At 41.4% G+C, this 16924-nt stretch overlaps 1 protein-coding gene across 1 annotated transcript; it reads right to left on the bottom strand.

The window, feature by feature from the left end:
• Positions 1-4333: 4333 nt before the first annotated feature.
• Positions 4334-12963, bottom strand: lin28aa (lin-28 homolog Aa). The gene is made up of 4 exons (XM_030103252.1): positions 12933-12963; positions 12315-12487; positions 8465-8649; positions 4334-4553 (listed from the first exon to the last, which is right to left on the bottom strand). Exons 1-4 carry the CDS (start codon positions 12961-12963, stop codon positions 4334-4336), a joined length of 609 nt encoding a protein of 202 aa, XP_029959112.1.
• Positions 12964-16924: the final 3961 nt, after the last annotated feature.

Below are 16924 nucleotides of genomic sequence, written 5' to 3' on the forward strand. Positions count from 1 at the left end.
GTGGCATCTGGTGTCCTGTCCAAGGTGTTTATCTTCCCCTCACCCATAGTTAGATGGGATTGTACAGCAACATTTATGACAACTCATCTCTGCACTTTACATTCAAATTAATTGCAAAAGATTCATGAATGAGAGTATGGACTAAAATCTCCTTTTTACCAGGAAGAAACCTCCAGCAGATCCAGACTCAGGTTGTAGCTTTCTGCTTGGACCACTTGTGGTTAGAGGAAATAAAAGAGGGAAGCATAGTCGAGAATAACAAACAAGTTGACATCAGAGAGCAAGCTGCAGACTAGAAAGAGGCAGAAGGCACTGATCACAAAGTTCCAGCTTCACAGCCAAAATCCTGCAGGGAGGTACAGAGAGGAGAGAGCACACACCGCAGGACAGAGACCACGACAGTGACTTCAATATATAAGTGATTAAAATAGACAAAATCGGTCTGAATGCTTATTCCCAAGCAATTCTCTGGACATCCTTTGTCTTAACGTGTTCCATATTTATGTCGTTTTTTTTAGCTAATATACTTTTTTAATATACTTTCTCTAAAACTGTTCAAATATATTTAGAGGTTTAGTAGATACTAAACTCCTTTTGCAAAAGTAAACAGGCAAGACAGACAAACATGAATATTAACATATTTATTAAGAAACAGAAGATTTTTACATATAGAAACATAATCACAGTAATACTTTGAAAAACCTACATGCTGCTCATCTTTAACAAACTAGCCTTTGAAATTACCTGAGATTAAGATAATTGTATCTTCATGGCCATAAACATTGATACATTCATCAGTGACAAATGCAGATTGAAAGTAGCTCAAGTCATTTCACAGTTAAAATAATAATAATAAAAAAAATCATTGTTTGATGTTCACAATTGAGGTAGAAAGAAAACCTACACAGACTGCTCTGATGAGATTTGAATGTTGTCCTGAGCACATTCTCAATTTCTTTCATTTTAAAAGGAACATTTAACCCATCCAATATCCGGCAATATAAAAATGACATTAACACACCACTGAAGGGTCAGAGAGGTTTGTTACAATCAGACTGTCTGGCATGAACTCCCTTAATATTTAATATACTACATTCTATATTTCACCGTCTGTATATATAAAAAAAGGGTGTCCAAGTCACTGCAAGACACTCAGGATTTTACAGATGAGGTAGTTTCAGGTATTTAGTCATAAGATAAAGAGAAATGTAACATACAAATTGATGAACAAAAGTCATCTGTATGTGAGAAAGTGTTTTTTTTCTGTTTACTTACACTGCCTTTTATTTATCAGTAAATGAAAATAAGAGTTAGAAACTACATCAGCTAATCACAACAGACTTCCAGAGTAGAATGATTAAAATGATTCTGTGATAGTTCGAAGTTTGTCCATCAGTGGAGTATTAAAAGTAACATTTGAGTATTGAGTCACATTCTTTTTGTCATAAGCATTGATAGTCTGAAACACCAAGTATCGACGTGTTGAGATGAGACAACCCCCAGATTATATACTACTAGCCCCAATCCCTTTACAATATTCTACTATATCCCCATCTACAACGATTACAGAGGAAAACAAATACAATAGTAGAGGAACATTTTCTTCATATCATATATCATGATGAGTAATGTAAAAGATCACAAAATATAAAGAACATTATCACATTGGGTGCATGGAGAAATGCTGGAAAAAAAGATTCCAAAAAGCTCAAAAATCTCAGCATTAACTGGCTCACATTCGCACTCAGCGCTTTCATCGCACTGAAATCTCAGTCCTGGAAGTAGAAACACAAACTGGAGCACCAAAATATTCTCAAGCCCCTTTTACTTCAACACAGATGAGTTTTTAATCCCTGCTTTTGTCTTATATAAACACTCTTAGACTTCTTCCTTCAATCTGAAGCATTCCCTGAGTTTTCAGACTGTTTTTTTTTTTTTTTTCCTGAGATGAGCCCAAGAGTGGCGGCATTTTGTTCTTCCAACCAGTGGCCAACTTTAGGTGGTTTGTGGAAAAAAAATGAAATTAGGAAAACCAAAATATCAATAATCTAACATATGCAACATATATTCAAAAGTGATTAAAATGAAAAGGCAAAAATAATGCATCTTACACATGATTAGTGCAGAGTAACATTGCATTGGTTTTGGCATAGTTTAACCGTGAGCTCGTCTTCTGAAAGGCTCACTGCATGAATAGAAAAAAAATACAAGGCAAAAATAAGAATTAAAAAAAAGAAAAGAAAAAGAAACCCTAATATTTTCCGTCAGTCCTCATTTTACCATGTACCTGTGCAGCGCACACTGCATATTCTCACGTTCATGTTGGAATATATTATGATTACACTGTATTCATACTGAATTAAATTAAGGACAATGACAGTGATTTATCAAGCACATATGTACAAAGTAATAAGAGTACCTTGATGTTAATGTGTTTCCCTAATATATCCTCAGGTCAAGTGTGGCGTTGAAATGACATTTGGCGGTTTTCTGACGTCTACTCGAACATTTATTGCTGAGAGGCTTCAGCGGGAGCAGAGGGAGAAGCTGTAGCACTCTTGGATGAAAATAAATAACTAGTATGATTTTTTTTTTCTTTAAAAAAAGATCTTAGAATAATTTTACAATATATTAATTGGGTGTAAAAGTCTCAGTCAGCTTCTCCTGTAAAACGGGAGTAAAATGCTGATTAGCTAGCTAGCTAGTCCTACAGGCTCCTCCGTGCAGGCTTGATGTTCCTGAGCTATCACCCTGCTAAGGGTCATAGGGAGGCCATGTCTTAAATAACTACCTAGAAATGGATCACAATGGATATAAACAAAAACAAAAAAACAAAAAACAAAACAAAAAAAAAAACACCAGTCTCCCTACTGGTAATGTCACATCTGATTCTGCCTCATTTTATTCAAGTATCACGTAGAGATCTAGCTGGACAAGGAAGGAATTCAGTCCAGGTCAAGTAATTTGTTAGAAGTGAGGTTGTAGTTTTTAAGCATCCTGTTGGTTGGAATAACATCAAATCCAAACTGAGGTAATAAGCAGTGCCCTTTCAAACCGAGTATTCTGTTGATGGACAATTGATCATTTCAGTTCTATAAAAATAAAAGAGTAATTTAACTTGGTGCTGAAAAGCAGAGTTTTGCTGACCTTCTCAGTGCGGGACTGGACAGTGTGTATTGTGAAACGGACTCATCAATTTAGCGCAGATAAACTGGTGCCTTTGGATGGTGGAAAATAGTATCTGGAGAAAGAAATCTACACAGGCACAGAGAGAATGTGCAAACTACACACATTAAGGCTCCAAATGGTCAGTGTGTTCAAACCAGATACATTCTTGCTGTGAGGTGATGGTGCTCACCACTTCTCCACCGTGTGGACAGTCTAATTCACCGGGCCTGTGCATCACTGGTGGGGTACGGCTCAAACATGCTTTTCAGGGGGTTAAGTTACTCTTTATTGTGTGTTTTGCAGGTAAACTGCAAACCTGTGTAAACACCATAGTGCAAAAAGGATTCGATTCAATTCCAACCTGAATTCTCCAAAGCTCTGTTGCGAGAATATTTGGCCTGCTATCAGTGGATATTAGGATGGTTTCAGTAGCAAACCAAACGCACACCAATGAGGTAGATCATGCACCTTTCCAAACAGCCAGCGAAACACTGGGGAAAAACTGAAGAGAGAGAAAATAACTACTCCGACCAAAAGGGTGAAAAGCACCCCTGGTCTGACATTCATTCGGCCCCAGGAAAACTGGATGGTCAACTGCAATATTAGCGTAGGGATGCTAATACATTGCCTATAGCTATATCCTTAAACCCGTCCCATCCCCCCCGCCCCCCCAGCCCCATGCGATAGGGAAACTAACATTCATTACAGAGGTACCCACTGTTCCACCTCTGCCTCGTTGGAAAATGAGGTGTTCCAGTCAAGAAAGAGACTAAATGGTAAGGCAGCAAAAGGGTAGGTCTAGACTAAACACACTGAGAAAAGAAGAGGTATAATGCCCACAGGAGAGTGGTGTCGCTTATAATAAATCTGCAAAAATCTCACACAAAACCAACTGTGACGTGGCTTCGCTTACTACAATCTCCCTCCAACAACAGCAGTGATTCATATATTCATCAAGTGTCCTGTGTGCAATAATACAGCAGTATTCCTGAGTGTTACACCAAATGACGACAAAAACTTCAGCAACATTCTTCATGAGATTTCTTTTTTTTTTTTTTTAACCTGAGGTAGTTCCAAAAGCTGCTTCGACAGCCGGAAGGACGCACATCCCTCTCCTCCACAAAGCACTCTGATTGGCCCCTGTGCTCCACCGGCGCTCCTTTACCTAGTCGGAGGCCTCGGGAGGCGGTGCCGGGTGGCTGTGCTCCTCCTCGTCTCCTTTCAAGGAGGACGGTTTTCCCTGAGAACCCGGTGAGGACTGCTGTGCTTTGATTGGGCAGCTGGCGACCATGTGGTCGATGCTCTGGCAGAAGTGGCACTTCTTGGGCTGCGGCGGGAGCTTGCACTCTTTGGCATGGTGGTCCAGACCTCCACAGTTGTAGCACCTGCAGGAATCAAAAGAATAGGAAGGAATGATGTTATATTTGATGGAAATTGGAATTCCTAATTTGACCATTTGGAATAAACCTTATTTCTACTCTGTAGCTGCATAATGTACCGCTTTGTTCACCACCATGGTGGGTGACATAAAAAAACAGATGCTTTCTATCCATCTCTATTTCACTTATTTAGATCCGTTGATAAGCAGTGTTGATAATTGCAGATTGTAAATGTCACAATATGACGTGCAATTTAAGACTGATTACTATTACAAAACAAAATGCGAGAACTGGGCTTGTTACTTCTGTTAGACAAGAAAAGTGCTGCTTAGATAACCTCTGACAAAGTCTATCTGCTTTAGTCGACGTGTTTGTTATTTATTTACAGCCGTCTACGATCTGTTAACATCCAGATGATATAACACAATCTCATAAACTATAAAACTGCAAATAAACTTAATGACTCTAACGGTCATTAGATTGTTACACAGAGCTGTCTGCCGATCAAATGCACCATAGAAACACTCCACTAATCTATGTAGTAATCAACATCTTCTATGTAGAGGAAAAAAACTAAAAATACTCCCCCCAAATATTTGTTGTTAACACTTCACTTCACGATACCTCACAAATATGTCATCATTACGATAGCAACATTCACAAAAGACTGACTGAAATGAAATAATTATAGGTTTCCATGCAATGTGCAGTCATGCTTTGCATGTCAATACGCAAATAACAAAAAAGAAAAAAATTACACCATGCCTAATTGAAAAAAGTAGAACGCACAAAAAAAAAAATCAAGGTAAAAACCAGCAAAAACAACCCAGCAACAGCTCGGCTTCAAAGACCCTTTTGGTGTGAACTGCAGATGTCAAAGTGACCGAAATGAAAATAAAAAATACAACTATGGCCCAACTCATTCTGTTTCTAATTGAATTATGAGCAGATAAGGCACTGTTGGTTGGAAGGTGAATTACCAAAGCATAAAGACACCGATATGAAGTCCTTCTTTACTGCAAGTCACTCATCAACATATATATTGCATATTTAATTCACATCACCCAGTTCTATTACATGCAATGAAGGCACAAACTCACCTCTTTGTGGACAGAAAAATAATACATGACTGGATGACTGAATACTCCATGTTTGCAGAAGACTTAAAATTATATAGCTTTTCTTATATTTGACAGGATGAGTGAATGATTTATTTATATTACTCAAATGAACAATAAAGGGAAATTGGACCACAGAGGTATGTTGTTTGGGGGATTTGATGCCAGGGACAGGGGGATGTGGTGCTTGTTATTAGGCGGGAAGTGAGCGATACAAAATTTAAGTGAGATATACACCATTCAAGGTGTATTAAAAAAAACTGCTTTGAGGTCATGAGTTTGAAGAACAGACATCACATCCAGAATAGAGAAACTATTCAGCTTGAAACCTGAAATGCTCAGTTTGGCCACTAGGTGGCCTCAGTTCACCTTGAATGACTTGTTCTGTCTGAAATCTTGGAGGGCATTCCAGGTCACACCATTCAACTCTATGAAGGCACACTGGCACTGAAACTATCAGCACATTGAGGGAAATCTTAATATCTCTGTTTTGTAGAGGTTTTAGAAAGGCAGAAATGCGATGAACCTGGTAAAGATTCTGGTCATCTTGTGAACAACTTGGCGTTTGTGTCAGGTTCACACAATAAGTTCTTGACCGGAAACTTCTGTCAGTGACAAAGTAATACATCCATTTCATCAGCATTGAACTTTGGAAACAAACGCAGAGGGGTCAGAGGGGGCCACCGGGGGTGCCACCGGCCGCCGTTTGAACACAATCTATAGAATGGCCACGCGTGCAGCGGCGGGAGACAGATGGGCGGTGGGCGTGGGGCGGTCACTCCGTGCCTCTGAGGACCCTCTGCCACCTTTGTGAGCAGCAGATGAGGGCTGGGCAGGACGGCCGCTGGAGGGTCAGCGCGGCTTTGTGGCGGTGAGGTTTGGGGTGGTGTCAAGGTCTACACCGCCACACCATCACAGAGGCTCGCTGCGTCAGCCTCCACCAGGAGGCGAGTGGAGGGGAAGGGGAAGTGGTCCCTTTGTCTAAAAAAGCTGCAGCAATGACCTCTGAACCCTGACCCCCCCAACCCCCTGCAATCCCATCCCAACCCCCAAGCTCTCTTGCTTTTACTCATACACTGTTTCCACGGTAACAGCGACCTTTCAACCCCCCCCCACCCTTTGCCTGAGCTTTTGCATCTGTTATCAATTAAATAGACAGGAGCTTTTCCCCTTAGTCATTCATATGTTCATATAACTGCAAACTGGCGGTGGTGGTCCGTGGCGTGGGGGCTTCGAGACCGTGGTCCTGGAGTCAGAGCGCTGTCCTCACTCCAGTCCAAACAGCACCAAGTGATTTTATATTAATACTATTTGTTATTCATGCATAAATCTGAAGCACGGCGCAGCAGCGCCTAATGAAACACGCTAAAGGGGGAGCATTAACTTATCCGCGGATCGGCGTGGTCTTGGGAGAGGTATTGAGCTCCAGCGGGCCTCCGAGGACTCTTTGAGGCAGTAATGATCTCTGTTCTCACACTGACTACTCTCTGGCTGTAATCACAACTGACAGGGGGGTGAAGTTGATACACCTCTAACCCTGCATTATATTGATATTCAAAGACTGACCCAAAAATCAAGGGCCCCCTCAGCCCTCTTTCTTCACTGCCTGGAGGGACGTCATTACCCCTGCGCTAAAAGATTTCAATCTTTAGATGGGTTGTTTTCTTTTTTCCTCACTTTTAAGGCATGAATCCATGAAAATTGCTTTTTTTTAAAAAAACAATGTACAGGTCCAAATCAAATAAGCACATTTATATCTCAGTCTACAGGATAGGACAAGAATTTTTGCAACGAAACGTTATTCCCATCACAAAAAAAAAAAAAGAAATAAAAAAACAGTGAAAGTCCACAATCTTACCAATCGAAAAGATAAATATTCAAACTCTGTATTTTGGATTTTTAGTTTGGTTTTAGAGATGTTTAGGAGGAGATAGAGAGAGGTTTGGTGTGAATTCACCAGGGACCAGCAGATTTAAACAGTTATTGATCCAGGTCACACGTCAAGCCCGCTGATGTGACCCTTGCTATAGGGCTGGAGGTGGGGGGTTGGGGTGGAGAAAGAGGAAGGAAAATGAAGAGAAACTACAACACCATTGTATATCCGATCCAACATGAACACAGCCATGTGGACCTCTGCTGAAGTTACTGGCTTAAAAATACATATTAACTGAAAGATCGCAATTTTTTTCCCCCAAATTAAGAAAATTATCTAAACTAAGTTAACCATTTGATTTTGAAAAGAAAAACTGTTTTAATACTGGTCAGGATGAAAGCTGAAATGCTTAAAGTTTTTATTAAAAGATGGCACATGCAGTGTAAGCGGATGATGAACGGGTGCATTTAGTTTGTTTCACAGTACCAAGAGGAAACAGTCTTCAGGTTAGATGTGTTCCTATGAAACAATTCTATGTACATGGAACATTTTTGCTGATGTCTTTCAAGCTTATGGCTCAGTCATTGCCATGAAATGTGCAGTGTGTGAACCTCTTTGTCAAGATAACCTCTTCAACATGACAGTGTGTTTGACGGTACTGAGGACCTCACCCTGCTCCACACAGCGGTGAATTCTTAAGGGCCACACAGAGGAAGTCACTATAATGAAGGCAGTGTCAGGTTGCAAAGCCTTTCCTTCTCGTAGTTCCTGAATTTATAGATATCATTAAAAATTTTAAGAGTTGCGGTTAGGAGAAGCAAGGATGATGGTGCAATCTGTGTAAATAGATATTTTCTTTTGTGGTGGCGCTTGTCTTGTTTTGAACACATCCTTTTCTTTAACATCTGGGTCATCCCTCCGCTCACCTGTCTCCCTTCGAGCGACGCTTCTGGACCTTCTTGCCTTTGGGTCTCCGCTCGCTGCCCACGCAGTGGATGCCGTCTGGCCCGGTCACTCGCTGCGACTCCAGGCCTTTGGACGACTTCTTGAAGGTAAACTCGACGGCCTCGCCCTCCTTCAGGCTGCGGAAGCCCTCCATGTGCAACTTGCTCTGCAACAGACAGAGTGAAGAGATTTGTCAGCAAAAAGCTTTCAGGAACTACAGCTTGGCGGCATTTTCACGGTTTATTGACTCTTCTTGGGTATGATGGGATGGAACACAGCAGGGAGGGAATGACAGTGTCGGTTTCCATCACATCTTGAATTGACTTGTCAGCAAAGCATGACTGGTCATAATGTAACGGCTCAGAACTGGCTGCGCTCCGCGCGTGTGATTAAATCAAAGGCAGACAGTTCTGTGAAGACTTTGACCAACCGGCCTGTTCCCCGCCGTCTGATAGCATCGATCTGATAAACGCTCGTCAGGTATTGAGTTTCACCTGATAATAATAAAGCGGTTTGCTATTTCACCTCCACCTGATAACGTGCACACCCTGCATTACAAAGCAGCCAGCGCTGCCTCCATGCAGCATTGTCTTCCTGCTGCGTTGGAGAGTGCGTAAACCTGATGAGGATAACCTTCAACCCATCCCCCCCTCCGGAGGAACAGCATTCCACACTGCTCGCCCCCCCCCACCCGGCCCACCCCTCATCCCACCCACATCACAAAGCTCCACTAACACACTGACCACCACTGCTAACCCTAAACTGCAGGATGCAGGGTTTGGTGCTCAGGTTGGGGGTGGGGTGAGAAGGCAGCGAGGCGTCTCTGTGAGGTTGGGGGTCAGGGTGACATTCTTCAGATAGTTCTTTGGCAGAAAAACACAAAAGATAAAAAGTTGAGTGAAAGTACAAATGATTAATATCTGCCTTGAGGGGTAATGCTTAAAAATGGTTGAATATGGTCATAAGATGAATATAAATCTTTTGCAGGTTTGAAGATGTAACGTAGTTAAATTTCAGCCTTGTACTTTGTTGAATATTAATTAAAACTAGATTCACCCGATGTGACCTTTAAATTACTTCTTCAGATCGGTATGTTATTGCAAATACATTCAAGTCCCAGTTTAAAAAAAAAAAGATGAAAGAAGGTAAAGGTGTGATTTCAAGGATAACCTCTTAAGCTAGTCTAAAATAAACACGGGAACTCCCTTTCTGAAATTGGTGGGATTGTGTGATTAAATTGTCACGAATACAACTGATTGTTGACACGGAAGGGAACAACCCGTTAATATGGAAAGCTTGTTTTCACAGACAAAAAAATGTTTTCTTTGGATCAACGTAAAGAAGATCCATCCGTCTATCAGCCAGAAGTTTGTATGCTTTGCCCAAACCAGGAAAAGTCAACCTGAGATACACTAATCCTGCACTCTGTGGTTTGGAGAATTGTCAAGAGTAAGACTCAACTTAATACGAAACCAAAACAAAAAAACGATAGCAGTGAGATGCAAACTACTAACTTAAAAAAAAAAAAAACAATCAAAAGGACAACTGCTTTTGATCTTGCAAAACACCGAGTTGCAGAAGAGCATCTGCTGCAAACTCGGAGGAAACTTGGTGAGCCGTGACGTTTGAGTGGCAATATGGACATCCTCGGACCCCCTTGTCCCATCAGGCCCCTGAGCCCTGGGTGACCGTTAACCCACTTCCTTTTCCATGTGTGACCTCCCCCACCCCCGTGACAGACCCTCACCGACCACATGGCCGCATCAGGTTCTTCTGGCTCCCAGGTACTGGATCAAAGTTGGGGGCCCCGGCCCTTCTTCGCTGAAAGGACCCCAACGACGAGGCGGTATTATTAGTGGGGTCTACTGTAAACTATAACCACAACGTGTCTGGAAGCTAAGTGAGGCAGAGAAAGACATCAGAGCGGAGGGGACAATAGCGGGACTGCTGCTGAGACAAAGAGGGGCTCGGTCACGGCTGAGGGGTGCTTCATTCGGATGCATGGCTCTATTGTCCACCTGCACAAAGGCCAGCGGACCCTGGGAGTTAATTTTCCTTGACACGCGGCCACTAATTTCAGGAGTGAGGCCTTTTTCGTTGCCATAACTCCCGTACATTCATCACTGACGCACGCGTGTCCCCATTTTCTGTTGACAAGAGAGGAACTAAGTCATTGGTTACGCGTTCGTTCTGAATAGTGCGGACAATCGCAGTGTGAGGTTATTATGTGAGGAAAGCGAGAATAATCGCAACGCTTTCTTTTTCAGCTGGTTCAGAACTCATTAATAGAACTTCTGAAACACTCAACCATCAATATACACCGATGCTGCCTGAGCTGTGTGTCCTATCTTCTTAATCTTGATTGCTAGTGGCGTGCCTAATGTCAGTTGGACTCACGCTTTGGGTTGCGTTATGAGTAAGAGCTGCTTCCTGTGTGTACTCAAACAATATCTCATTCAAACTCTTCATATGCATCATCATAAGGAGGTTACAGGAAGTGAGAAACAAGTATGGCCTGCTGGTGGAGCACGGGGAGAAGGAGCTGTTTAAAGCAAATTAACTTCAATCTTGTGAAAACAGAAATTAGACTTTGGCCGACAGAAGTGTTCACAGCTCCAGGGCTTTGGGGGGGGGGTGTCATCTGTACAGGGAAATACGCCTTTAAAAAAAGGAGTTAAGCTCACTTTAAAGTGCTAGACTGCCGGCATACCACACACAGATGGGTCGAGGAGACGGCAAAGAGCTTTTAATCACTTTATGACAGGAACTTTGAGGTGAGTGAAGAGCTACTGGGGAAAGCTCTCATTCACATGTAAAGCCTTTATCTTATCAGACAGAAATGGAGGTGTTCATTCAGTGGAGGGACGGGAAGGGAAATGCTCCCCCACCTCGAAACCCCCCACTTCATCATCATCAATGCTTTTAAAAGGTTAGTGGAGGTGTGGTTAAACTTGGATCAGGAGGGATTTTTTCTTTACAGATTAAAAAAAAATTAACTCAAAATAATTCAAATGTAAAAAACGAATTTGTGTGAAGAAACTGCTAGAGAACAATTTCAAGAGATTATTGTTTAAACATTTGTGTAAAAGGCAATAAACCTATATGAAAAAAATTAAGATATACATAAATTACCCGTACAATTTGAACAAAAAAACTAACACAAAAACTGTTTCATTCATGTCTTTCTTTACAAAAACCAACATGAGTAAATATCGACCGTTGTAATCTCCAGAGGAGTCTCAATTATCTGCTCCCCTCTCTTTTAAACTTCCAGTTTTCATGCAGCTCAGCAGCATTATAGTAAGCCTGTTAAAGTGCCTAAGCTCCAGTGAGCAACAGAAAGCGCACGTTCATTTCTCCATCACATTATATCAGTGTCCCGAAAGCCACGAGGGAGGCCTTCCACTGTCCTCTGCCTGCAACACGTGTTCTCCCCCCCACCAAGGAGAAACACCCACCAGAGAGCAGCAGTCTAAACCACCCAAATCTCCAACTCCATGAAATAACCTGCATGTTAAACATGTTTTTTTTTATTTGACAGAGTTTCTGCGCTCTGGTTAGTTTTATAGTTAGTTTTTTACGCGTGGCGGAGAGCTGGGAAATGAACGAGTAAATGAATTAATCACCCCGCGCGTGAGGCAATTAGACTGATTTCACTCCTGCTGTTCAGTTTAAGATAATTAATAAAAAAAAGTTAGCGTTAATATGAACGTGCGGGGATGTCTCTGTAGGGATGCATGGTTACTTTGAGAGAGAGGATTGATGCTGCGTCTCAGAAACTGCAGTTTGCGCGTGTCTTTTTTTTCCTTCTTCCTCGTGAGCAGAAGTTACCTGATGGACGAACACGTCGACCGGCTCGTCCAGCGGCACTCCCTCTCTCGTGGTCATCGACAGGAACCCGAAGCCCATGCGGACATTGAACCACTTGCACACGCCGACGCCGTGGAAGGACTGCGAGTCTTCCTCGGTGCTCGGTCCCTCATCCTCCTCGGTCTTACACACTCCTGCAGAAGATAAAGCTGGCAGTTCAGTTCCAGTAGCAGCCTTTCCATGTCGCGCGCGCGCACGTGTATCTTTTGGGCATAGTCATCTCGATAAAAGTTGCTTCTGAGAACGTTTTCCTCCGTCTTTCGATCGATTGCGAATCAATGAAACCAGTTGCGATCGTGGGCAATATTTCGGTATCAATTCGATTAAAATCAACTGCCATTAAACACTTTTACCTGACAGTTTAAAGATTAAAATTAAACAACTGTCCAACTGCTGCAAGTCGGAAATAGTTAATAGCGTTAAATACATTGAAAGACGCGCGTTTGGCACATCACGTGTGAGAACAATGCCTTAAAATGTACCATTACAATTGAACCGACAAGTCCACCACAAAACGACTTAATCAACTTGGAGGAAAAAAAAAACATTGGAAAATGTAGCTTTCCCAAGTTACCCAACCTGGAAATTCCTGGTTCGAAACGGAGCCCATATCTTTAGTTCTCCCTTGAGTCAAAATCAGCACCCAAGATACAGTATGCTCTTTTCTTTTTTCAGCCCTCGAACCGGGTAATCCTCGCAGATTGCCACTTTCATGCAAAATGCGGTGGAAAGCAGAAGCTGCGCAGCGAGAGGGAAAGCGGGAGAGGGAGGTAAACAAAAGGGGGCTGGCATCCTACTCCCTCTAAACAATGAGGGGTGGGTGGTGGTGGGGGGGTCACCGGGGAGAATTTTCCTGCTGGAGAACCCCCCCGCCTCCCCTCCTCTCCAAATAACATCCCCACACAATGCAACAAGACCCTGCCCCTCCAGAAAGCACTTTAAGCCACTCTGGACATAAACTTCCCAAATAGTACCTTCTGCCATGTTTGCAGGCCAGTTTGCTCGGGGGGTCCACCTCTGCTGCTGCTGCTGTCTTCACTCCTCTGGAACCAGCTCCCGCTCTCCTCACGCGCTCCCCAGCTCTGTTGGTCAATACAAATGACAATTTCTCATCCAACAAACCCCCACACTCTCGGTCACGTCCACGTGATTCACAATTAAATTCCCCAAGGAGATTGATTCTGCATATTGGGCGGCGGAAGGGCCTCAATGTGCCAAATAATGAATAAACGATACGTGTGTATGTTTTCATGTGCAAGTGGTGGTTATTTTATGAATATAATAATGGATGCCAGGAGTATGCTGATATGTGCTGATGCATTTTATGGAGTCATGTCTTGTGTTTTTAATTTTTAAATTCTCTTTATCTTGACCTCTATTCTTTACTGAACAACAATAAAAAAATATTCTATTTACTTCATTGTTTTATCCACGTATTGTATTGTACACTGTATTTATTTCTTTTTCTTAATTATTAAAATTACAGCGGCTGCAGGTATATGAACTGAAAAGTTTTTTTTTTTTTTTTTTTTGCTTTCCTTTTCTTTCTCTGTGCTTGGCCACTATTTTCTGTGTCTGTCAATAATAAAGAAAACATGCAAGAGCTGAGGGTGTCTTAGTAAAACTGGTTGGGCCTGAAGAGTCAGTTTAAAAAAGAACAAAAAAAGTGTGAATTATTAGGGGTGAATTATTAGGGTTTAATTAGAGGCATTTAAAGAGAAGTTAAGAAGTTCTAATGTAAACTGTTGAAATGTTTATTATCTGTAACATTGCCTGTTTTCTGACTGGTTTTCTTGTGTAATTTGGTTAGCTTCTGCCCCAACTTGCCAGAGAAAGGTTTGTAATGGTAATCCACATGAAATGTGGAAGGGGGAAGGGTTTTTGTTTTTTGCTCTTTTTTTTCCTTTCAACGTGCCTCATAGGTGAAGCAGGAGGACGAGTGCAAGAGGTACTGGTACAAATAAAAAGAAGAAGAAGAAAAGAAACCAAACATGTTAAATGAAACGAAAATAGCGAAAAGCAGTGTATTATGTAACAATCTGCTACCCAAGGCCCCTGAAAGCGCATGAAAACAAGCGGGGTTGGTGAAATGAATTCATGGATCGATAGTGATTGATCACATCATGTTAAGACGTTGACTCGCGTCCTTGTGAAATGATGGATGCGTGAAAGACTGAGAGGAGCGATCCTTTAACGTTCACAAACGGCAAAAAGAGCTTCAATCTGAAAAATATAATAATAATAATAATAATAATAATAATAATAATAATAATAATAATAATAATAATAAAATGTTTTGGACAGTAAGGTTGTGAACAAATACTGCATTTTATCAACTAATTTTACATGTGGCTATTAAAAAAGGCTGATTCATCTTTATTTTATCTTTTATTTTTTCCTAAAATAAACACGAATACAGTAGAATCTCTCAAAGCGTTGTGGGATTGTAACTCATTTGACCTATTTCCAACAAATATCTGGAAGCTGTTCACTGCCCAACAAATCTGACTCTTATATCTGATAAATTAACATTAACATTGCAAAGAAAAAAAATCTTTTTTCGTTGATTCAGTTAGATTTGTTTGCTGTGTTTTAGGATACAAACGAAAAATGCCAAAAAAAAAGATCTGAGAATAGGGTTTCAACCTGACAATGCAGCCTATTTAAGGGCATGATGGATGTGTTTGATGAGTTTTTGGAGTCGAATCTATCCCAGCGACCACAACGACCCCTTGTGGATCCACAATCCACAGATACCTGGTTCTGGAATATTATGTAATCCTCAGCAAAAAAGTATCTTCAGGTGTAAAAGTAGTAAGAAATCGTCTCTCTGTGTGATGATGATCACAATTCGTAGAAAAATAAAGTTTTTAAACATTAAAAAAACAAAAATATAATTTTATTTGTGCCAAATTTGATGAACTTCATTGTTTCACACGCTTAAACTTTGTGACCAACTATTCAACGATATTCTTATTGTTACTCCTGCTTTTAAGATTTTGAAAGAGAGATATAAAATTGAATTTTTTATTGAAAAAAAGTCAGGTTTGAATATAAAACAAGTGTCCTCATATATTTATTTTTCCAGATTCGTACTCTATGTTGGTTTACAAACTAGATTTTCTTCATGAGATATTGACCTGGGGTGACAACAACAATTTAGAATGTTTCTCAAGATTACAAAATGTTTTCTGCTCGATGCAGTTAGTGAGGTAAAACATGATTATTTAATGCTAAGAGACATGTCAATGTTAAGGAAGAAGTAAAAGAAACCTTTCTTAAGAACAAGGCTTGTTCTGAAAAACAATATTTCTTTGTTTTTGTTTTTTTTTTCCTCGAAAAAGAGGGATCTGTGCCCTGTCTCCATGATTTCACACAATAATGTTAATGATGTTTCTTCAGCTTTAGTTAGTTTTGTCGTTCGATGTAAAAAAAAGCGTCTGTATTGGATGACAGCAAACCGCGGGGTATCCTTCACTCTGAAACGCTCTGATAACGAGAAAAACGATCTGATTATATGTCAGCAAGTCAGACCGTTTCCAGCGGAGGGGTCAGTGCCTCCCGAGTGCTGCTTAATATCCTGGACTCAAGCCAAGGCTTGTTGGACCGCAACACTGGATTCAAGCCAAGCGGCTCTCAGACGGTGAAACATTCCCCGGTCTGACGTTAGGGGGCGCTTTAGAACGCGAGTCTGTCCAGTGCAAATCAGTTTCAAACATCGGTTTTATACATTAGAATGGAAAAGAGAGTTGACAGGCTTCAATAATTGTACTTATGAAGTTATAGAGCTTTACTTTGTTTGAAGTGAACAGAATAAACTGTAAAGCACATAATAATAATAATAATAATAATAATAATAATAATAATAATAATAATAATAATAATAATAATAGTTATTATTATTATTATTATTATTATTATTAGGCTCCGCCCAGCCTTATTCATCATGTGAATATAAACGACTCTACTTTCCCTCGTATTGAAGGCAACAACATGCGTTCACCACAAATGGCCGCTAGGTGTCAGTATTATTCTGAACTCAGTGCAGCCAGGTGCCATAGGGTATTATTCAGCGCTCTTTTATCATTTAAACTTTACATCTGTCATTATTTCGTGTCTCCTGCGCAGCCTTTATGATCGTAGTAATTGAAAGCGGTTGAAGGAGTGGCAGATAAAAGTATATCTATTTCTGTGGTGTGGGGCTGAGGAGTGCATCAGTCACCCCCAGCTTTCACGCACCGGTCTGATGGCACGTGTCAGACGGATGGAGCAGCCTCTGGGCGGGACGCGGCAGTCCGATGGAGCAGCAGAAGAGCCCACAGAGCTTTCAGGGAGCAGAGAAAGGAGACCGCGCTCACAGAGACAGCATTTGAAACCGACATGTAGCCTCTCCCATCATCCAGCGGCTGCACAGTGCGAATCAGAGGGCAGGGCAGAGAGTTTGCGTTGCAGAGACACGTCTCGGCTCCTGCAGACTGCGAAACATTACCATGAGGCTGCAGGACAAAGTTCGGGAGCCCGCAGCCAGCTGCGTCAGGTAATCTGCCGCGACCGCGCTGCAGCCATGTAGG

This window comes from Salarias fasciatus, chromosome 11 (assembly GCF_902148845.1).
Source record: "Salarias fasciatus chromosome 11, fSalaFa1.1, whole genome shotgun sequence".
Lineage (NCBI taxonomy): Eukaryota > Metazoa > Chordata > Actinopteri > Blenniiformes > Blenniidae > Salarias > Salarias fasciatus.

Excerpts from the sequence above, each read along its gene's own strand:
- lin28aa (XM_030103252.1), bottom strand. The coding sequence starts at position 12,963 with ATGGGCTCCGTTTCGAACCAGGAATTTCCAG. Across the intron at positions 12,488-12,932 it reads TTCGAACCAGGAATTTCCAG|GAGTGTGTAAGACCGAGGAG; the intron begins GTTGGGTAACTT and ends TATCTTCTGCAG. Across the intron at positions 4,554-8,464 it reads CGTCGCTCGAAGGGAGACAG|GTGCTACAACTGTGGAGGTC; the intron begins GTGAGCGGAGGG and ends TGATTCCTGCAG.